The sequence below is a fragment of the Rousettus aegyptiacus genome, unplaced genomic scaffold (assembly GCF_014176215.1).
Source record: "Rousettus aegyptiacus isolate mRouAeg1 unplaced genomic scaffold, mRouAeg1.p scaffold_m13_p_17, whole genome shotgun sequence".
NCBI lineage: Eukaryota > Metazoa > Chordata > Mammalia > Chiroptera > Pteropodidae > Rousettus > Rousettus aegyptiacus.
The window spans coordinates 13,488,773-13,512,160 of record NW_023416292.1 but is presented as its reverse complement, the minus strand read 5'-3'; the positions used below and the strand labels follow the sequence as shown (position 1 = coordinate 13,512,160).

The window sequence follows — 23,388 nt, the reverse complement described above, 5'->3', positions numbered from 1 at the left end:
AAGAGCGCAGGATTTCCTCTTCTGTGGGCTTTGTGGGAGAGGATTAGGATGGTTCTTCCTGTGGAGTCAGTTCACTTGGGGAGAAGAGTGTAAGCTCCTTGAGGCAAGGACATTTATGTCTAATGTATCCTGTCCTCCAAAGTCTATATATAGCAGAGGGCTGAGCATGTCAATGTGCCCAACAAATACTTGTTGACCAAATTGTGATCTTCACTGTAGCATAAAGGTAGCAAAGATAGGGTCAGAGATAGAAAGACTCAATTTATGAATGAGCGGTGATGAAAAACAGTTGCACATTATCTCTTCGCCACCCGAAGCCACGCTGGCTGGCAACCAAGCTGTCCCCTGCCGGACGGTGCTCCGGCAGCTGCAGGGAGCTGTCCGGCCCATCGACTCTTCTTCCAGAGGGACCACAGGCCACTGCCCCCTGTCTTTTGCGGCCCTTCCCTGGTCAGAGTTCACCTCTCACATACTCTCTTTTGAAGATGTTCAAGCACAATGTCTCTAAAGCACCCTTCTCCTTTTTTTCTTCTTCTGTGTCTTTGTTCAGCTGCTGGAGGAATTTTTTTCCTGCTCCAGTCTCTGCCCCATATCGCAATCATTGCCCTTTCTCAAATTTCCTTTCTCAGATTTATCTTTCTTAGCCTGGTAGATAAGTTGTGTATTAGTGCCAGTGATAGTCTTCCTGCATCAAGAAGTAATATTACAGTTAATAAAGGGTGAGTTTTTTAAACTTTGGAAGTGCCCAGAAGACCCATTTAGAAAGTCAACAGACATTTTCTTTGTCATCTTTTAATTAATTTGCTGAAGCCCCAGCATTAAGAATAAATGCGCTTTTTAATTTGATTTGATTTTCATTTAACAGCGTAAGTACAATACTAATATATGACACTTTTTCTTGGCAAGCCAAATTTTAGCAATGTACATCTTAAACAGGCTTTTATGAGCCGACTGTGAACCACATGTAACTTGTTATTTCTATGGGAAAATGTGCACTGTTTCCAGGTTTAGGATAGTGTATGGGATATATATAGCCAGTGTGTTGTGTGTTCTGGAACTTTCTTAGTCTGGTGCGCACAGGGTGGTTTGCATCTTCTCTCCTTATCAAGTTCCGAAGCCAACTGGGAATAGAGAGGATTTCTTTGCTTCGTACATATGACTTACGAACTGCGACGTGTTTGTCCCCCAGGAAAAGCTTTCGACATCACGTACGTGCGCCTCAAGTTCCACACCAGCCGGCCAGAGAGCTTCGCCATCTACAAGCGCACGCGGGAGGATGGGCGCTGGGCCCCTTACCAGTACTACAGCGGCTCCTGCGAGAACACCTACCTGAAGGCCAACCACGGCTTCATCAGGACGGGGGAGGACGAGCAGCAGGCCTTGTGCACTGACGAATTCAGTGACATTTCCCCTCTCACCGGGGGCAACGTGGCCTTTTCCACCCTAGAAGGAAGACCCAGCGCCTACAACTTTGACAACAGCCCTGTGCTGCAGGTAGGCCTCCGGGGCCGGCCGTGGAGCCGGCGGCGTTTTCTCCATGCGGGACGTGGGAAGGGGTGTGATGGGGCCGCAGTCCCGCTGCCGCCGTGAGGGCCCCAGGGAGTAGAATCTGCTCCAGCAAGACGGACAGTGTCCTTTATTCTGCCCCCCTGTGTCCTCTGAGTGGGGGAAGGACAGCAGTTTGCTCCTGTTGCCCAGTCAATGTTTGTTCTTAGGTTCTCAGGCACTTGCAGATGTATCCTGGGCTATGTAAACTGTACAGGTTTTTTTTAAAAGTCGGACAATTTTAACTTCAGTGTGTATACTTGAGATAGAAACATTTCGCTTCTGTCTTTTGGAAGAGAGGATTTGGACTAATCTTGTACCCTTTCTTACCTCGTCTTTGATTGGACAAAATGAAACATGTTTTATTACCGAGATGGCACAGTCGAAGTAAGATAATTAAGAATGCCACCTTCCTTCATTACGATGGGAATTTTGGTTGGGTTTATCTGGCACCGTTGCCCATCAGTATGAAAAGTCATCACCTAAAAGCACTGGCGTTTGTGGCAGGATATAAATTTAGGGACACCTGGTATAGCGCTTAAGCGTTGTGATAGAAACGTCTTCCTATTTAACAATAGAAGGAATTAAAGATTTCCTTTTTCTTGTGAATTCCGTGTGCCTGTTTCTTACACGCCATAATAGGGAATCTTTCTGTATTACTTAGATTTCTGTGAATTTTTCTTATGTTGTGGCTGTTTGATGATGCAGAGACTGGTGAGTCTCATGCCACAGAATTAGGGATGATTCTGCCACGTGGCCAAAGCTGACATCTAAATGGGGGCAACCTGTATTAATTGAGACAAGAAATACTGGATATGGGTTTGCAAATGCTATGTACATTTTATGAAGCTATTATGGCTTCTCAGTAGGGAATCCCATCTCTTTCGGAGGATCTTTTATGCTTTCGTGTCTTCTCGTTCTTCCTCCTCTGGAATCGATGATGTTTGAGACTCTTTCTCTAATTTGGTATAAGGTTTTGGACAGTGGCAATAGATGAGAATATATTCCTCTGTGAGTCTAGTTCTTCTCTTTCATTGTATTTCTGTAGGTCAGTGGGAATTTTTATAAATCTTGATCTTGGTAAACTCTGAGGTTACAGCAAGCAACAAATGTGCTTGCAAAAGACTTTCAGAAAGTGATTCTTGCATTGGCAATGAGAGGTGCTCAGAACAAAGAGCAGGAAGAGTGGCTGAAAAAGGAAGAGGCTGAATGCCTAGGAGCGAAGCGATCTACAAATACCCTTTAAGTCGACCATCCAGAAAGCATTCGCTGACTTTGTTTCTCCCCACACAAATTATTGCGTTTTCCTGTCCTGGAGAGGCAGCAGTATAGTCAGTAGGCAAAAGCAGTTACGTGATGCGGCTGTGGGTTTGCTGGCACCTTTGCTAACTGTCAGCCTCGTTGGCCTGTCTGGAAAGCGGTTCCCCCAGCTGTAGGAATTCTGATGTTTGCCACTGTTTATTCCACAGGAACTCGAGAGACTCAATGTGGTAAAAATGCTCTGGGCACATGCAGTGGATTTGGGTAGCTGGTGTTATTATGCAGAAATGTTAATCATGTGTCTCTGGATGTAAGAGCTCTGTCCCTGATATCCAGTTGCCAAGGGGGTTCACGGGTTTGACTTTTAGCTGATTTGAAAATGAGGACAGGAGCAGTTGACCTCTCTCCTCATTGCTCCCTCTGCCTCTGTGACGTGTCAGACGGGGAGAGGAGACTCTTCCTGGTTTTGTTGCTTGTGAATGTTACTAAGCACGTATTGATTTAGAATAATGATTAGCGTTTATTGTAGCACTTACTGTAATGTGCCACAATGTGACAAACGTTGTGCTAAGCCCTTTAGATCTATTAGATACATTAACTTACCAACCCTCACAATAACTCTAAGGTATAGGCTCTTATTATCTCCAGTTTACAGCTGAGGAATCAGAGGCCCAGAAAGGATAAAATAACTTGCCCTAAGTCACAGTTTTCAGTGGCAGAACTGGCATTCAAAACATAGACAGGCTTGCTCGAAGGTCTGCTCTTTTTAAGGTGCCCATTATGGGGGGAAAAAAAATTGGCTTAGAACCAGCCCTTGAGAAGCTTCGATTCAGAAGACCTGTGATAAAGGTGAAGGCTGTACAAGCTATATTAAACATTAAACACAGAGCTATGTTTAGCTACTTTCATTGCAGACAACTGAAAAGTCCCTAACATCACGGCCATGCGTGGGAGTTGTCCTTGGACTTCCAGGTTTGGACGTGGTGAAGTCATCATCTTTTCTCCCTTCTAATTCTACGTGGAGGCTTCATGGAGATTAGCTTCTCTGGGCTCCCTGTGCTGTGCCCCCTGCCGGGTGTTCGGCGTGGTATGAGCAGAGGGTCCTCGTCAGGGGAGTGCCTCCCCGTCTCTCACGGTGTCTTCTGCAAACACAGACGCCTGCAGCTCTGCCCTTGCCTGTTATGTCTCCATAGGTGATTCTGAGTTGCGTTCTCAGGAGAGGGCTTACAGTGGAAATGGCCCCTTCGGGTGGTTACATGTAATTTACCCCTCCAAACTGAAAGGTTTTAGACAACCGTGATGTTGTTATTTCTCATGGTTCTGTGTAGCCCCGGGCTCTCTGACGAGCAGGTGAGCTGGGAGCTGGGTCTCCCTCTCCGTATGGTCTTACACCCCCAAGGAGGCTAGGCTAGGCTTCTTCGCGCGACGGCGGAAGTATTCCGACAGGGTAAGTACCAGCGCACAGATGCTCATCCAGCCTCTGCTCATACCACGTCCGCTGATGTTCGCTCACCCAGCCCAGGATCAGCGTGGGAAGGGAATTCACAGGGTGTGGACGCTGGCAGACAGCGTTCGTTGTCATCATCATTGTAACAGTCCACCACAGACGTAAACAGCTGCCTAAGCTTGGCTCAGCGAGAGGGCGTTTGTTACAAGGTCTTGGGTTTCATAAAGCCGAGGGGAAGCCCATGCAGCCCGCATTCTTATCCGCTGCCGTGATGGCGCACTTACCAAGTTGACTCGTAGCGGTTTCTTCGAATCCGGTCATTTGCTCGGCAAATGTCGTTTGAGCATCTACTCGAAGCTAAGCACTAGGTAAACTGCGGTGAACGAGACAGACAATTCCCGCCTCCCTCGGGCTTACAGTCCAGTGGTGATGGCGGCAAAAACGGACGACATAAATAAATCAGGGAAGGGAAATTAGGAATTGCGGGGAGGCGAGCGATTAAATAAATGAGGCAGCCAGGGAAGGCCTCACAGGGAAGTGGCATTGTGGGAAGGCTCAAGACAGGGACCGATGCCGCTTGGTTCAGGGCAGTGTAAGGATTTATTACTTATACTTGTGCGTCTCTCCCGGGTCTGTCAGCAGTGGACTGGGTTTTGGAAGGAGAGAGAGATGGTACCAGAACAGGAGGAGGTAGTGACCAGCGTGTTTAGCACAGGTGTGGTGGTACCTGAGCTCTGTGCTGGTGTCTCTGACTGGGTTTGGGGTGTGGATACCGGGTGGAGAGAAGGGGCATGTGTACTGAGTACCTAACGTACGCTGGGCGTGTAAAAGACTCCCAGCAGCCTTGTGGAGAAACTAGCATTATTCCTACTTTTGGGGACTCCGGGTGGTAAAGGAACAATTTAGATCAAAGAAGGGAAGAGTCAAGAAAGAGGAAAACATCAGGAAATGAAAGGAGCCGTTGAGTACCCTAACAGATGTAGTGCCGGAAGGACATGCCTTAAATGACACAGTAACGGTTGAGAAAATTTTGTCACATTTACGTCTCTCCTCTTCAGTCCCATTACCTGACTTTCCTGTTTTGTGTTTGTTTTCTGACAGGAATGGGTAACTGCCACCGACATCAGAGTAACTCTCAATCGCCTGAACACTTTTGGGGACGAGGTGTTTAATGACCCCAAAGTTCTTAAGTCCTATTATTATGCAATCTCCGATTTCGCTGTGGGCGGTAGGTAAGTAAACTATTAAAAACTTTAAAAGTGATTGGAGCTCAGGTTTAGAAACGATGGTAGCAACTTGTTTACAACTATATTAATAATGTTGTTAGACCTTCTCATTGTCCTGGAAACAAAGTAATTAGGTTTTCTTAACAATTTGTGAGTTCTTGCTAAGCATTTAAGTGCAAAGCAATCTAGTCTGCAGGATGAAACTACTGAGACAGTGTAGGGCTGGCGTTCACCTACTGAGAAGAACCGGACCTCTCAGGATCCTACAAATGAATAGGGCAGGCAGTGTGTGAATGTGTGAAAAATTAAATACTAGTACAGTGTCCTGTTTTACGTAAAAAGATGCCCTCTGTCAGAGAATGCCACAGAACTGTCAGACTAGAGAAGCAGATGGGCTCTAACCTGGGCCTTGGAGAAAGGGCAGGATTTCGATGAGTGGGGCGGATGTCTGTCTGGGTCGGGTGCAGGAGGATGGGCTTGTGATGTAATGTAAACCTACGTGACCCGAGAAAAACCTCTTACATGAATTTGTATGTTGTAAACCAGAGAGAAGTTTGGTAGCCAGTGACCTTAGACAGCAGAAAGAATCTTGGACTTACCCCCCTCGTATGAGACTATGAGGTCTCACGAGCAGAAACATTATTTTTGTACACAGTGCGCCTGCTATGGGCAAGTTGACAGAAACGGTAACCAATGAGAAATCATGTACATCTTTGGAGTAGGGCTATGATGTCAAAGCAGTGGGTTAGGAGGATTAGTTGGGAGCAGGGCGAAAATAGAGTATGTTCGAGAGAATTTATAATCCTGTTAATGGTGTTGTATGACGTAGGCGTTAGGTGACAAATACCCGATATTAGGGTAGCGACAACAGAGAGTGGAAAGGAACATTTAGATGCATTTGAGTATGAAGGTTGGATGATGGGGATTTCGTCAAAGATGATTTTCAGGTTTAATGATCAGGAGCATGGTGGTACCATTGAAGTAAGTGAGGAAGATGAGCCGATTTGGGGAGATGATGAGTTTAGTTGGGGACATGTAAAGTTGTAGGTCATGGAGGACATCTACATTTGTGCAGCAGTCAAGGAGCTTGGGGAAAGCCCGAGAGCTGGAGATATAAATGTGTGACTCATCCCGGTTACCCTATAGATCAGGGCTCCCCAACCCCTGGGCCGCAGACCAGGACTGGCCCGTGGCCTGTTAGGAGCCGGGCCGCACAGCAGGAGGTGAGCGGAGGGCGAGCCGAGCTTCGTCTGTGTCTGCAGCCGCTCCCCAGCGCCAGCATCACCGCCTCAGCTCCACCTCAGAGCATCAGGCATTAGATGTTCATAGGAGCACCGGTCCCTGGTGCCACAGAGGTTGGGGACCTCTGCTGTAGCTGTTTCAGAAGCGTTTGGGTGTCTTATTGAGTGGTAGTCGAAGCTATGGAACTGAACGCTGCCTTTAAGGAAGCAGTGAAGGGCTTCTCAGTGCATCAGGGTGCACAGTAGTGCTCACGCGGACTTCCGTGAGCCCTTAGCTCCTGCTGTACCTGCATCGAAGGTGTGCTCGGGGCATTCTGGCCCCGAACAGCCTGAGAAGTGTCAGGGTACCAGAGATCCACGTGGTGGTGAAGGATCCGGTGTCTCTTGCTACCTTCAGATCAGAAGACTTTGAAATCACTGTGGCCGATCATTGCTCACGTAATTACTTAATGCCAGTCCTAGGCATTAAGTAAAGCAACTTCTTGATCCTCCCAGGAACTCTGTGAAACAGGCGTTGTCATCATCCCTGTTTTATAGGTAAAGCATAGAGGTTAAGTTACATCAGTCAGTCACAGGACAGGGTCTCACCCCCAGGCAGCCTGGCTTCAGAGTCCATGCTCTTTTTAACCAGTACATTGGCTGCCTCTTGACACACGTGGCTTCAGGAAGTGATCGCACAGATGTCCTCAGATGTTAGAAACTTTGTTCTCCTGCCCCATCCCCTGTTAAATAGAACTACTTTTTTTTTTTCTCTCTCTCTCTCTCTCTCTTATTTATTTTTTCCTCATACCAGACACTCAAAACAGCCATTACTTAATCTGGCTCAGTTCCTCAGTTTACAGTTTTGAATGATAAACTCAGGAACGTTCTGTGGTCGTTTTTAGTTCCCTGTGTACATCATGCGTCTGGATCCGTTCCCGGGACTTGGTGGCTGTTTCGTATTTTCGGGCGTCTCTTCTCTCCCCAGGTGCAAATGCAATGGGCACGCAAGCGAGTGTGTGAAGAACGAACTTGACAAGCTGGTGTGTAACTGCAAACATAACACCGATGGAGTCGACTGTGAAAAGTGTCTTCCTTTCTTCAATGACCGGCCGTGGCGGAGGGCTACGGCCGAGAGCGCCAGCGAGTGCCTGCGTGAGTGCCCCCCGGCGTCAGGCTGTTACGTTGTCCTGAGGACATCCAGGGGTGGAAGAAGGAATGAGTGCCTCCCGCTTTCTCCTCCTTGAAAGGAGAACGCTGGAAGGCCGTGTTTCTTCCACACCCTGGGAACGTAGAACCGTCACCCGCATTGCACGGTCAGGAAAACCGTAGACGAGGGCCATGGGCTGTAAATGTGGACTGTGTTGCTTTCGTGTTTCCTGGCTTTCATTCCAGCACGGGGGCAGCAGCTTCGAGGTCGGCACTTTGCTTAGATCCAAATACTGGGCCAGCATAGCCTACGCTAGGATAGGGTTTTCTACTCTTTGTCGCCCTTGGAAATAACCCTCTTCCTACCAAATGTCATTTACTCAAGCAGCCAAGGTCATTGATTCACATGTGTCGGGTACGATGAGTTCTTGACTAAGACTGCCATTCCAAAGATTATTTATCATAATTATTCTTCCTTTACCTCACAATGGGGAGAATTTCCTACTCCCACCGTGCAGCGGTGGGTGGCTTTGGGAGGAAGAGGAGATACTAGTTTTCTTAGGAAAGGGTACACTTTGTTTATCCCTTCACGATGTCTTGGTTTATTCTGAACAGATAAAAGAATCTCAAGAGGAAGGAACTATGAAAGCATGTGGTCCTATGACTTGCCAAGGACTAAAAACAAGACATTTTTAAAGCAGCTATAATTTTTTATGTCTTCATAACTATTTCATAATCATACTCTCTCGGTAACTAAAAGAATAAGAAAGACGACATTCTGAACTTGCAGGAATTATTGGTGGAAACCTTGAGAAAGAATTGCTACCTCAACTTATGACTATTTTCATAAGCTGCCTAGAGCAGATTTTCTTATTCATTTTTTCTTTCCCTCAACAAATCCCGATAAATTGCAGATAAATTTTATAGCCTCTCCCAACATTCTTAAGCGCTTGCTTGGGTTTCTTTCACTGAACTGTAGTATTCAGTGTGGGAAGCTACAGGACAAAGGCTGGCAAAAGAAAGAATGAAATACTTCCAAGATGTTACATCTAAATAAATGTACACATGTGTTTGGAAAGTATCTGTTTCATGCCGTGGTCCTATTTAGAGACAATCCAGAAACATCATGAGAAAAACGAGTACAACGTATATTTGCCAGCTTACCACTAGCAAGTGAACTGAATGCTGTAGCTACAGCACTTTGATGAGGAGCTCGGTCAATTTGCTTTCCTCCTCGGTCCCTTCGGCACTTCTGGAGGTTGTGACGAAACGACAAGATTGTCTTGATGCTGGAGCCGCTGAAGAGCAAATTACAGCGGCCTTCTCTTACCAACTGATGATGAGGGAGTCGAAGCATGTGCTTTAACTGTGGGTTAGAGCAGTGTAGACACGGGAACCGTTCTAGCCCATAGTGTCTGAGCACCAGTCTGTTTCGATGGGGCTGGCCGGGTTGATCGTGGGATAATGTGGGGAGGCTCGAGGGAAGAGAAACAGCTAAGGAAGGAGCCAAAGCGAGCTATAAAAGCTACTTCACACAACTCTAATTTTTGGTGCCAGCGATTCGAGTTTCTAAAATGTTTTCAAGTATAGTACTATAAAAGAACTGATTGGAAATGAAGGGAGAGAAAAGGAATATATATTTATATTCAAATATTATTTTCAAACCACTTCCTCATCTGTCGCGAAGCAAATTAAACTTTAGTGCCCAAGATACTTCCTGCACTATGGGAAGAATCAACAATTCTGAGAAAATCATCTTACTATGAATATAATAAAGAATTTTGTGACTACAGACACCTGTTCTTAAAATATGGCTGTGCCCTGGAGGGAATACCGTTACTTGCTAAGCAGACGAGCCGGCTGGCGTTGCGGCTTCCCCAGTGGGTGGATGTGCCTAGTGGATCTCGACTTCCCTTCAGCCCTCTTTCCATCCACAGAGGCACTAATCTTAACTCGTGTGTCAGGTCACTCTCCTCTGGGTATGCAGGTAACCTGGCACTTGAAAGTTAGTGTCTTAATGTATTTGAACCATCTGAGGCCTGAAAAGTTCAGGCAAATTGAGGCTGGCATATAAATTGGCACTTTGTTCTTAGGGTCAGTATTTAGGGTGAAGGAATAAAATTCAGGAAAATTGTAGTTTGACCTGGCTTTTATTATATATGATCAATTAGCTGGAGAGTCCTTTCTAAGTAGAGGAATTCCTTATGTTTGATGATGGCGCTATTTTGGGGGAAGGACGAACGTTTCTTAGTAAGCCAGTAACGTGGCTCTGTAAACCCTTTATCGACGTACTGGTTATGATTTTTGTTTGATGAACACCATATCCAGTGGTCACTCCTACTCCACCACCCCCTAGCTGTCCCAGAGATGTGAGAAATTGCGGTCTGGTTTCGAGTCTTGTAAAACGCCGTTCGCGAAGCGACGTGGACCCGACTTAACGCCTGTGTTTCCACTGACAGCCTGTGACTGCAATGGCCGCTCGCAGGAGTGCTACTTCGACCCCGAGCTCTACCGTGCCACCGGCCACGGCGGCCACTGCACCAGCTGCCGGGACAACACCGACGGCGCCCGCTGCGAGAGGTGCCGGGAGAATTTCTTCCGCCTCGGGACGCAGGAAGCCTGCTCCCCGTGCCACTGCAGTCCTGTGGGTAAGTGGCAGGCAGTGTCTGCTTCACCCCAGGGGCTGAAAGACAAAACAGGCATTCCCCGGGCCCCCAGAAAATAAGGCTGCTTTCAGGGAAACGGTCCGGGATCTGCCCGTCCCCCGCATGTCCGCTCTCTTTAACCACGCTGAGCTTCCAGACGATTTTCCTGCTGCGTGTACAACCGGGGTTGGCCTGAGTGACGATCGTGTAAATAATGAGCAGCAGGATCATAGAGACTGTCTGAACTTCGATGGTAAAGGGTTAGCCGCATCGTGAGTTCTTCCTGGGTGACGATTTTGTTTAGTCTGAAATCCTCGGCGGGCTGGGCTTTTTCACGTTGGTGTGTGTTCAGAAACATTCGGTGTGCTCTTAGTCCATTCTGCTCGTTCAAGAGTTTGACCTTTATTTTTGTCGTTCAAGCCGGTACATACTTAAGTTCTAGACATGAGTCCGAAGGAGCCTGTGCTTTCCCACTGACCAGGGACTGGCGATTTTCCAGTTGACCGTCCGGTACAGAGTGACTTGGTAGTGCTGTTCAGCACTGATGAGTCTAGTGTTTGTCTGGACAGTTAAAATGTCATGGCTTCAAAGGGTACGATTGTGAGGGAATTCCGATTTAGAATTTGATCTCGATCCTCTCTGTCATCATCTAGAGATTATACTATAGCTGGCTTTCCGGCAGCGTTTCCAGTTACCAGTTTTCTTTCTTTGACATTAATTTGCTTACGTATCTGGTGGTTGACGAGCGCTTTGAATTTTAGGTTCCCTCAGCACGCAGTGTGACAGCTACGGCAGATGCAGCTGTAAGCCGGGAGTGATGGGTGACAAGTGTGACCGTTGCCAGCCTGGGTTCCATTCTCTCACTGAGGCAGGATGCAGGTACGACTTGTCAAAACCAAAAGATGGGGGCAGAGTCTAAATGTAGTTGATGCATAATAATAAGTCTTGTGGCTTATGCAGCAGTTACAAACCTTTTTTACAAAATAATTGTCAGCAAGGTTGAAGACTTCTAGTTGTCATGATGATCCAGGATAGTTTCGTTTTGTTTTGTTTACAGAGATCAAGATATTAGATTAATATCTAAATGTCATGAGTATCCTTGACCGACACCAAATCCAAGTGGAAAAAAACTTTAGGACTCATTTTGCCCTATTACATATTTCTTCTTTTAACAAGATCTATCAACATGTAAAACAAAAGGTTGACTTGAAGAGTGGAATTTCTTTTCTCCTTTTTCTTCCCTCATTGTTTTGTTCCGTGTTCCATCCAACAGGCCGTGCTCATGTAATCCTTCTGGCAGCGTGGATGAATGCAATATTGAAACAGGAAGATGTGTTTGCAAAGACAATGTCGAAGGCTTCAACTGTGAGAGGTAGCTCATCCTTCCTGAAGCTGTATTGTGTTTTCTTTGCTGTCAGATTTCCAGTCCAAAAAAAAAAAAAAAAAATGCCTGATTTTGTCTTAATCTTTTTCAGATGCAAACCTGGGTTTTTTAATCTGGAACCATCTAACCCTCGGGGCTGCACACCCTGTTTCTGCTTTGGCCATTCTTCTGTCTGTACAAATGCAGTGGGCTACAGCGTTTATCCTATAACCTCTACCTTTCAGATTGGTAATTGAGACCTTTCTTTCTATTCCCTGGAAATGTGAGACTACTTCTACAGCATTTTAAAAAATATATATCAATAACTCTTTGAGGATATTTTGATCGTGGCAGCACTCAATGTTTTTTAATGCATGTGATTTTTCCCCCAGCTTTTTAGTTTAATGAAAATATACATGTGGTTTTAGAATATACTATAGTGAGTATACATGTTATATGAAATAAAGCAAACTCTAGCTTGAGGGGTATAGCATGTATAGGCTCTATTGTAAGGATCCATTTATTCAAAAACTTGCATCGATGTCTTTCCATAAACTTTTCTGTACATTTTCGTGGCACACAGCGGCATGCACATTTTCATCCTCTGTTGCAGATGAGGATGGGTGGCGTGCAGAACAGAGGGATGGCTCCGAAGCCCCACTGGAGTGGTCCTCCGAGAGGCAGGACGTGGCTGTCATCTCAGACAGCTACTTTCCTAGGTACTTCATTGCTCCTGGTAAGTGAGGCTGGAAGGCATCCTGGCCCAAGCGCGCTCCCCCGGGAGTCTCGTGTTCACGTTCTTGCACCATTGTGTCTGCCTTCCAGCGAAGTTCTTGGGCAAGCAGGTGTGGAGTTATGGTCAGAACCTCTCCTTCTCCTTTCGCGTGGACAGGCGAGACACTCGCCTCTCTGCAGAAGACGTGCTGCTGGAGGGCGCTGGCCTCAGAGTGTCCGTACCCTTGATTGCTCAGGGCAACTCCTATCCGAGTGAGGCCACTGCGAAGTACGTCTTCAGGTGAGACCGTCGTCTCTGTAAAATCTGACTCGGTCCGAATTATAACAAGTGGTTTCTTTATCTCAGCTTATGGGGCCTCAAGGTGAATGTTGAAGAAAACGTCTTGTGTTTGAGGGGGGCTTTTGTGGGAGGGAGCCTCCCCTGTGCTGATCCATCCCCTTGTGGATTGTTCTGTCAAACCAGCAGGCTAGTGACTTGGTTAGATCGTCAGAGTGCCGCATTGTCAGTGGCATAACTGAGTGAGAAATACTTTCCAAGCTCCCAGAACTGTCCTTCCAGAATTGGCCCTTTCATTCTCTCCAGGCTCCACGAAGCGACAGATTACCCTTGGAGGCCTCCGCTGACCCCTTTCGAATTTCAGAAGCTCCTTAACAATTTGACCTCTATCAAGATCCGTGGGACCTATAGCGAGAGAAGTAAGTCATGACATAATTTAGAATCATTTAAGAATACAGTTAGGTAGAAGGATCCATAATAATGCAGTTTATTTCCAAAGTCCTAATACTATAATACTGATCCCGAAGAAGTGGTATAAACTACCTCGTTATACATGAATTATGTATAAAACTGATATATTTTTCAAACTACTTTCAAGGACCTGGAGAAAATTTGCTAAAATTAGTAAATAGCATTGTTTTATAATGAGTAAGCCTATTGCAATTACATTACATATAAATAGATTCTTCTAAGAATTCTAAATATAATTCTACTGGCTTACATTGCTCAGCCTTCATTTCTTTTTATTTATTGCTGTGTAATTATTAAGTCTTTTAACCATTGGCTAAATTATGAAAAATTATAAATTACCGAATGACCATTCATTATAATTTTAGATAAACAAAGCTGTTTTAAGGAGGCCTTTAAAAATTTTTTTATAAACTTTTTTTTTTTTTAAATGAGGACCTTATTCTGTAGAAAAGTAAAACTGTTTGGGGGAAGGTGAGTGTGACCCGTAGTGTGGCTGTGGGTGTAGCATCAGCAGTTTAGGTGTGTTGATTTCTTTTAATTAACATACATTTTATTAGTTTCAGGTGTACGATATAATGATTCAATATTTGTCTGTATTGCGAATTGGTCACCACGATCAGTCTAGTTAACATCTGTCACCATGCATAGTTACAGAACTTGTTTCTTGTGATGAGAAGTTTGAAGATTTACTCTTTTAGCAACTTTCAAATATGCGGCACAGTACTATTAACTACAGTCACCATGCCATATAATATCACATCCCTGTGACTTAATTACTTTATACCTGGAAGTTTAGGCCTTTAGATTCCCTTCACCCATCTCGGGTGTATCCTTCCCCGCCCCCCCCCCCCCCCAGCCACCTCCAATCTCTTCTCCATATCTATGAATTCATTTTTTTGTTTGTTTTGCGTTTTCTTGTAGATCACATTTATGTTACATCTATAGTATTTGTCTTTCTCAGTCTGACTTATTTCCCTTAGCATAATGCCCCCAGGGTTCTAGAATGTGTTGATTTTTGAGACACCTGGATGAACAGCTCGTTGAAAATGTCTTTCGAGTAGTAGTTAGAAATATGGATCTGGGGCTTAGAAAGAAGTTAGTTCTGGGGATCTAGAATTAAAAGGTTGTCGACATATGGGCAGCAATTTTTAAACCTGCAAATATGACAGAAAATATAGAATAGAAAAGAAGATGTAGTTCTGGAAACATAGCTAGTTAAGAATCATGACCTGAGACTCTAGAGAGAAATAAAATTTTAAGGAGGAGAAACAATAAGGTTAGGAAGTTAATACCATCAGATTTTGGAACGAGTGACTAAGAAGTCTTTGGTGAGGTTTTGGTTTGCTTTTGTTTTTAAGAAGCATTGAAACCGAAGTTAGATTGTCATGCTTTGATAAGTAATGTGAAGATCAAGAAGTAAAATAAAGGTTATTCTTTTAAGAAGTTTGGCTGCAGGAGAAGGAAAAGAGATGGACTGATTCGGGAGCAAGGACAAGATTGAAGGAAGAGTGCTTTTAGGATGGGAAGACTGAAGAATGTTTAAAGTTGGAAGCACATTAACCCATGGAGATGTATCTTAGGATCTAACTGGTGGAAGAAAAAAAAAAAAACGTAAACATATTAGAAGTTCACTAAGTTCAAGGCAGTACTAGAAGAGACGTCCTTTAGCCTCAGGTTGTCAATTGCTAAGAATTATATAAGCAACAAATGGTATTTCATAACACGGGGAAATACACTTGAAACGCAGCCTGCAAGAGACAGGAGTAGAATGGAAATTAAAAGGAGACGTGAGGGTGTCATCAAGGCCCGCCTCTTCCGCAGGCTGCTCCTGCCCAGGCTGTCACAGGCACTGTGAGGCTGGATGGACCATCTGTCTAAGCCAGCTTTTATTTTTTTATTTTCTTCTGGAAATGGGAAAGCATTGTGAGATGTGGCATAATGGCTTTGGAACAATTGCAGATTTGTCAAAGTAGCCCTGAGCGTTAGAACTTGTTATTTTTTGCTGTTTTATGCAGCGCAAAAAAAATAAAAAATAAAAATGTCATTGGGTGGCGCCTGACGACAGGTGCTTTCGCTGCCTCCTCGTCCTTGCCGTCTGCGGGCGGTGCCTACTTTGGCAGCAGCGGAGCGGAAACGTGGCTTAACGGCGACAGACCCACGCCCTTTCTGTCCCCCACACGCTTGCTCTTAGCCCTGATTGTTCTGGATTATTGTTCAATGCCTTTGATTTTTCATATTAGTGATTGGAAGAACTGTAAAATCCACCAATCCATGCGTGTGATTAAAAATACGAGTGTGCTCTGCTATCATTCCAGACACTTACCAGCACCAGGGCCCGCACGAGTGTTCTAAATGCTATTTTTCTAGTCATCCTCTCGAATAAATGAAATCAAGTAATGGGTGATTGTCTCTGGTGTTTTGGATCTGGTTACTCTAACGGTCTTGACTTTTCGTGAGCTTTTAGAAACCAGAGGCCAGCTCAGTGATTCCTTTCACACCCCACGCAGGTGCCGGATACTTGGACGATGTCACCCTGGCAAGTGCTCGTCCTGGGCCTGGGGTCCCCGCACCGTGGGTGGAGGCCTGCACCTGTCCCGCAGGGTACGGAGGGCAGTTCTGCGAGATGTGCCTCCCGGGCTACAGGAGAGAGACGCCGAGTCTCGGGCCGTACAGTCCGTGTGTGCTGTGCACCTGCAGCGGGCACAGCGAGACCTGCGACCCCGAGACAGGTGAGAAGATGAGCTCTGGGGGCCGCGAGACCTACACGCGCTCGGGCGGGTGGGGAGGAAACGCCCGTCGTCTTACCCGCTGGCGTCCTTGCCCATGTCCTCACGCCTGCTCCCCGCACAGGTGTTTGTGACTGCAGAGACAACACAGCCGGCCCGCAGTGCGAGCGGTGCTCTGACGGGTACTACGGAGACTCGTCCCTGGGCACCTCCTCCGATTGCCAGCCCTGTCCGTGCCCTGGCGGCTCCAGTTGTGCCGTCGTCCCCAAGACGCAGGAGGTGGTGTGCACCAACTGTCCCACGGGCACGACCGGTGAGTCGGCCCTTCCAGACCCCTTCGGGGTCCCAGCCTACGACAGCACCTTGGGAGGGAGGGCTTTGGTTCCATGATGGCCCCTTTCCTCCTAGGCAAAGGTCCGTTGTGGATTTATAAGCTTCATGGTAGGTGCTAACGATAGCCAACGTTTTTACGGCCAGGTACTTTTCCGAGCGCTTTAACATGTCCTGCCTCATTAATCCTCACGGCCCTGTGAGGTAGGTTCTGCTGTGATCCCCACGTTCCAGCCGTGGAGACTTTACGTCACGTGACCAAGGCTGCAGGCTAGTCACCGGCGGAGCTGGGCTCTGGGCTCTGGAGGTGATGGTGGCTGTGGTATGCGCCCCCTCCTGTGATGAGACCCCCAAACTTGATTTTTAGTTTGCGAGGTTATCCTGGGATTCTTGATACAAAGTGGCAATTTTTCAGTTCTTTACATTCTTTCTTTAATGGTCCCTTCAGTGTATCAGAGCCCATCGCATTTAATTGGGAAAATATGTTATTTTATTTTATTTTTTTTTATAGCTTTGGATAGGCCTGTATTCCCATTCTCTGAGAGTCTTTTTTTTTTTTTTTTTCTTCCCAATAAGAACATAAATCTAGCTCTTTCCTAGAACTACCCAGGGCTGAGGAGCCTGCGGCTCACTGGTGACTGTCATTCCCTTTTATCCGTTGGCTGCAGCCCCCACACGATGGAGAGGTGCTGCCCGGGCTTCTGATACTGCCTTTGACTCCATTGCAAGCTCTTTGTTCCCAAGATATTGCTGCAGAGCATGGAAATAAGTAACAAGCCAAAACACTGAGCTAATCATCTGCATCTCTTGTGTTTCATCAAAACATTCTTTAAGCCGTCGGGGGACGTCCAAGGGGCCCCTTCGTCCTTCCAGCGCGTCTCCGACCCCACGCTGAGCACAAGGGCACGGCAGCCCGCAGAGGTCCAGTCATGTCAACACGCAGAGGTCCAGGCATTTCCTTAAGGCAGTTGAGAAAATATGGAATCAAAATTAGTGCAGAATTTCTTCCTTTTCTTCTTTTTTCTTTCTTTCTTTTCTTTGTTTTAAACACAGTGACTCAGCAGCCTCGCGCAGGCTCCTCCAGCCTCGCTGATCGTCCAGTCGTGCATGCTGGTCCAGCCCTCCTGGGCCGCGCGCTGTCCCTCAGGCATGACAGACGCCTCAGCCTGCCCCGTGCTGTTCTCTGTCTGTAGAGCGTTTTGTCCACTTTCTCCTCCTACCCACACTGCACTTTAATTTAAACCCAGTTCCTTCTTGTGGTCTAGGCGGTTGGCTCTTACTGTTTCCACCAGCTTGTTTTGCTTTTCTGGAACCTTCTTCCCTCGGATAGTCTCATGGCTGGTTTCTTCTGGCTTTTTATCGTCATCTGAAGTGTCTCCTCTTTACAGAAGCTTTCTCGTACCGCCCCTCACCCCGCCATTCTGTCATGTTGCTCTGTTCTGTTTAACTTTTTATGCTTATCCCTAACTGAAGCTAGCTCATTTGTTGATGTATCTGTGGATTGGTCTCTCCCTTTTGCGATGGTTGTCATTCTGACAACCTAGAGCATGCCTGTAACAACAGACGCTCTGTAAACATTTGTTGAGTGAATAAACGAACAAACCTTTGCTTTTATGGAGAGTTTAAGCTAGTTGAGGTTCTGTTGGCTACAAAAATACTAAGAACCCAATGTGAGCTCATAACGGTGGGAAAGGGGAATGGGGAGGATGAGGAGCGAGGGGTTTGGCACAGTGGGAAGGGCCCTGGATTCTCCCTCTGTCTCCCTGACTATTAGCTGTTCGGTTGTGGACAAATTACTTAACCTCTCTGTTCCCGTGGCTGTAAGAGAAGCGAGTGGCAAATGACACTCGCCAAGTTCTCTGATTCTGTGCTGGTTGGCACCGCTCAGAGATTCTCACATGCCTCGGTCTTTTAAGGGAATGTCCTGCCCACCCTGTCGTCTAGGAGATTTATGGTAGTGAGTCATCTTTCATCTTTCTTGAGATCATCAACACAAACAAACATATATGTGAATGTTAACCCCAAGCCTAACTACTCATTTATAAAGCACTTGTAGCGCATGCTTTTGGGTAATCCTCGGAATAAAGGAAGGGACGTGGACAAACCAGGCGCAGTCTTTCTAATAAGGAAATGGAGTTGGGCCCCAAGGCACTCCGCTGGTCTGGCACGAGGCCAGGACCGCAGCCCACGCCCTTGGCGCTCCCAGGCCACATCCGCCGCACCGTGCCGCCCTGCGTCCTACGGTTACACTAGGCTCTTTGTAGCCAGCGGCACGGGGGGGCGTCGAAGGCCTTTCCTTCGTAACGTCAGATCGTCTCCTGGCGCAGGCAAGCGGTGCGAGCTCTGTGACGATGGCTACTTTGGGGACCCGCTGGGCAGAAACGGCCCCGTGCGGCTCTGCCGCCTGTGCCAGTGCAACGACAACATCGACCCCAACGCCGTCGGAAACTGCAACCGCATGACGGGAGAGTGCCTGAAGTGCATCTACAACACGGCCGGCGTCTACTGTGACCGGTGCAGAAGCGGATTTTTCGGAAACCCCCTGGCCCCCAATCCGGCAGACAAGTGCAAAGGTGAGCCCTCCGCCACCGGCCAGGCCCTGCCGCGGTGGCGCGCCTTTATTCTGAGAGCTCATTGTGTGGCCGCTTTAGACATTTACAGGTGTTTGGTCTAACGCAGCACCGTTCAGTAGCAATGTATCTCAACCACCTATGTCATTATTTAAATGTTTCCAGTAGAGACATTCAAGAAACGGGTGAAATGAATTTTAATAATAGTTCATTTAACCTAACATCTCTAACATGCTCAGTAAGAAAGTAATCAATAATAAATGATTGAGATGTATGGTTTCCCACCCCCCCCCCCCCACACACACACACCAAGTCTTCAAAACCCAGTTGTGTACAGCACATCTCGAGCAGCCACCTTTCAGGGGCGCAGGTGGCCGGTAGCTACCGCATTGGACAGCACGAGTAAAGGGTCCATTTGTACTGTTTACGTTTTAGTTTCTCTCTCAGGTGACACATCTTCTGCTGTCCTTGTCTCCCTGCCTTAGCCTGTAATTGCAATCCCTACGGGACCACGCAGCAGCAGAGTAACTGTAACCCCGTGACTGGGCAGTGTGAATGTCTGCCTCACGTGACCGGCCGGGACTGTGGAGCCTGTGACCCGGGGTTCTACAACCTGCAGGGCGGGCAAGGCTGTGAGAGGTAAGACGTCAGGTTCCTCTGGTGGACGTCGTCTTGGCTCTTCTCTTGAAGGAGGTAAATTTTTATGAGTTGTAGCAGGCTCGGCCGTGTTCGGGAGCGATGTGCGTGGCTCGTCCAGGCAGGGCACCCTCAGAGGCAATACCGGACAGTTGGAACGGAGCTCATAGGAGAAAGAGTAGAAGGCGGTGGCCCCGGCTGTGTGAGTCACCTGACCAACATTAAAAAAAAAAAAGACACACAGACACACACATTACAAAGTCCTTTCTGCGATGCTGAGAGTCAGGCCGTCGACGGTGGCAGTTGGAGACTTCTGTTTTCAAAGCTACTGGTAGCGGCCTCTGTGGCACCAGGTGGGAGAGCCGCTGGTGCCAGCCGTAGTAGCAGGACAACTGTGTTTGTGTGGATCGGGTTCTACAAAGCGGATCGGAACAGAACCCGTGGAAACCACGGGCACCTCAGGGCCGCGACAGCCCTCAACATTTTGTTTCCCGCCGCAGGTTCCGTCAGTCCCGTGCCGAGAGGGGTAAGGGTCTGCTCGCAGTCTGTGTTCCTCGCCTGAGGCGTGTCGTGTGTTCCTTTCAGGTGTGACTGCCACGCTCTGGGTTCCACCAATGGGCAGTGTGACATCCGCAGTGGCCAGTGCGAGTGCCAGCCGGGCATCACCGGCCAGCACTGTGAGCGCTGCGAGGTCAACCACTTCGGGTTTGGACCTGAAGGCTGCAAACGTAAGGGGCGGCGGTGGCGCGAACGCTTTGGTCTCCCCGAGTTTCAGTGAGACCCGGAAGCCCGGGAGGGACCCCGGCGGCCCAGTTCTGCCGCGCAGCGCGGGGTCGGGGCCGCCCCTAAGCCGGCACAGACGCTTTAGTCGACGAATGTTACCCAACGTTAGAGCTTGAGAGCGTCCCTCGTTTCTCTGCAACCACCTTATTTATGTCTTCTTTTATAGCGCTCCTGCTTCTCCCTTTTTTCAGTCTTTTATTTTTTCCCCCCAAAAAGTGTCCCTTTGATTATCGAACCTTCCTACTGTGCCCAGTAAAGCTTTTCATTGATCACATTCTTGGTGCAGATAATGGAGCAGCGAGGGATTCTGCTCAGAACGCGCTTGTTGACTTCCTGGCCGGTTGCTCCCCACCCATGGGGCCCTCTTGGGGTGCTTACATGTAAACATCTGCTTCTCCTTGGCATAAACACTGGCCTGGAATTAGGCCCCGGAACAGTTTGGGCTTCTGCTTTCTGAATTCCTTCTTTTCTCCCGTGGAATGCAGCATAAGTCATTGACTCGGTTTCAGAGAACGAAGCGAGGAAACCACTGTAAAATAATACAAAATAAGCGTTAGCATTTGGGTTTTCCAGTTCCTCAGTGCGAGAAACATTAAAACGGAGAGAGAAAGGTAGAGATGAATTCTCAAAGTGCACGAAAGGGCGCCGGTTAGTTTAATAGACTAGTTTCCTATACTTACTAAGTAACATGATTGTGCCCCCTCCAAAGGATGCACACGTGGCTTTAAAATTTACCTTTGCTATAAAAATTCCTACCTTCTCTGCTAAGCAGACTTTTAAACTCTCATAAATCAGCCTGTTTTTCAAAAAAAAAAACAAAAGCCTCATTATAAGTATATACTGCGGGTCCAGTCAGCTTATTGATACCGTCTGAGTTAAAAGAGAGTTCATTCTTGTTTTCCTCACCATGTCCCCTTTTCCCTCCATCCCGCAGCCTGTGACTGTCACCCTGAGGGGTCTCTCTCGCTCCAGTGCAAAGATGACGGCCGCTGTGAATGCAGGGAAGGCTTCGTGGGAAATCGCTGTGACCGCTGCGAGGAGAACTATTTCTACAATCGGTCCTGGCCCGGCTGCCAAGAATGCCCCGCGTGTTACCGGCTGGTAAAGGATAAGGTAAGCTGGCAACAGCGCATTCATTCATTCATTCATTTGCTCATTCGTTCATTCGCTCATTCGTTCATTCGGCAGACATTAAATGGCCACTTCCTGTGCACTAAGCTCTAGAGGAAAAAAATGGTGAAAAAAGATAAACACAGTTCCTTTTTCTCAAAGACTCGATGTCCCCGTTGGGAGACAAATAATAAAAATTAAATAAATGCTGGGATAAGTGCTGGAAAGAATACGAGCGGATAGTAACTGGGATTGGGGGGCAGACTCTACGCAAAGCCTCTCCAAGGAAATGTACTTCAGGTACATTCTCTAGAACAAGAAGAGCAAGCAAGCGACGGGTAGGCTGTGCAGAGACCTCGAAGCCGGAAGGTGTCTGGGGCCTGCTGGATGAGGAGGGAGCAGTTTGTGATAAGGCTAGAGAGGTCGGCAGAGGAAGCTCATGTCGCACTGTATTGACCATAGTCAGGAATTTAGATGTTATTCCAAATCCAATGGAAATGCACTGAGGAGTTTTAAGCTGGGAAATGCAACTTGTTTTTTTTTAAAAAAAAGAACACTCTGACTTCTATGCGAAGAACGATGGTTAGAAGTGGAGCAAAAGGGGGAGCCTAGTTCAAATTGGGTAAATATGTGTGTTCGAGGGGCACAGCATTTAGAGGCGGCCAGGACTGGGAAAGGGGAGGATCAGGATGGATCTCGCGTGTTTTGCTTAACGTAGCTGCAGGCATTACTTATTGAGATGACTCAGAGCAGATTTAAGAGGAAAAGATCAAGAGTATACTTTTGGATGTAGAGATACCTATCAAGAAACGCAAGGGAGAGGTCAGAACCGGTATTTGTCAGCACGTAGTGTTTGAAGTCAAAGGAATGGGCCCAAAAGTTTTTCTTTTGAAGCCAGAGAAGTAAAGAAAAGCTGCCCACATTATCTGTTTACAAGTAGACGTGAGTGCAGTGTGCAGACCCACATGTTGTAGAGTGCCCTCCGATAGTTACTCCTGCAGGAAGTGTCATTGAGTTCTTCAGGAACACTTGAATGCCCATCTTTCCCTTTTCTTCTTTCATTAGGTTGCTGAACATCGAGTGAAACTCCAAGAATTAGAGAATCTCGTAGCAAACCTTGGAACTGGGGACGAGGTGGTGACAGATCAAGCCTTTGAGGATAGACTAAAGGAAGCAGAGAGAGAGGTGATGGACCTCCTTCGTGAGGCGCAGGATGTCAAAGGTACATGTGACCCAACAGTGGGTAGTAATCTCTTTGAGGCAGGCCAATCTCTAGAGCTGGCCCCCTATTTAAGGTGAATTAGTATGGTTTTATAAAATGCTTTCTCAATTTTTTAAAACTATTTGTAGAATACGAACTATTTTATTTTTTTAAACAATTTGTAAAAATACAAGAACCTTTCAACTTCCTGGTTTAAGATACAGCAAGCATAAAATAATTCTCCCAACACATCAAAAACCATTAGATGTTAAAATTCTAAGTGTTTCATAAATCTGTTCCATTACAAAGTGTTTTAAAATAGTTTTTAAAAAGCATTAAATGTATATGATGTTTGGAGTATATATTATTTTAAGTAGAAAATTTGAACTTTGATTTTCTATCATTCTGAGAGAGAATTTATCTTAGGTACTGTTTATTTCCTTAGAAGTATCTTTTCAGATTGGCTCATAAGGAAAAATTGTGGTCTTCAAGTATTGACCAGCTACCGAATACATAAAAACTTAGTATTTATGAAAGTAAGGATTAGAAATTAGTGCCTACTTATGAAATTTTCTGTTTAATTAGCAAACAGATGTGCTAATGATGTTATATAAAAGTACATATTTTGCGCATTATATGTAGATTTAATGTCATTTGCAGTTTGATAGATCAGTCCTCTTTCCATTATGTGACG

The 23,388-nt window shown here is 46.6% G+C and overlaps 1 protein-coding gene across 1 annotated transcript in view; it reads left to right on the top strand.

The window, feature by feature from the left end:
• Positions 1 to 23,388, top strand: part of LAMC1 (laminin subunit gamma 1) — a 95,933-nt gene that overhangs the window by 55,841 nt on the left and 16,704 nt on the right. Inside the window, exons 2-18 of the mRNA XM_016145569.2 lie at positions 1,190 to 1,494; positions 5,354 to 5,484; positions 7,687 to 7,853; positions 10,307 to 10,495; positions 11,254 to 11,371; positions 11,766 to 11,864; positions 11,968 to 12,104; positions 12,469 to 12,591; positions 12,681 to 12,870; positions 13,174 to 13,286; positions 15,846 to 16,067; positions 16,189 to 16,377; positions 18,722 to 18,967; positions 19,450 to 19,603; positions 20,186 to 20,328; positions 21,318 to 21,496; positions 22,559 to 22,715. Of these exons, the coding sequence (XP_016001055.2) occupies positions 1,190 to 1,494; positions 5,354 to 5,484; positions 7,687 to 7,853; positions 10,307 to 10,495; positions 11,254 to 11,371; positions 11,766 to 11,864; positions 11,968 to 12,104; positions 12,469 to 12,591; positions 12,681 to 12,870; positions 13,174 to 13,286; positions 15,846 to 16,067; positions 16,189 to 16,377; positions 18,722 to 18,967; positions 19,450 to 19,603; positions 20,186 to 20,328; positions 21,318 to 21,496; positions 22,559 to 22,715 (2,862 nt within the window). The remainder of the gene's footprint in view (positions 1 to 1,189; positions 1,495 to 5,353; positions 5,485 to 7,686; positions 7,854 to 10,306; positions 10,496 to 11,253; positions 11,372 to 11,765; positions 11,865 to 11,967; positions 12,105 to 12,468; positions 12,592 to 12,680; positions 12,871 to 13,173; positions 13,287 to 15,845; positions 16,068 to 16,188; positions 16,378 to 18,721; positions 18,968 to 19,449; positions 19,604 to 20,185; positions 20,329 to 21,317; positions 21,497 to 22,558; positions 22,716 to 23,388) is intronic.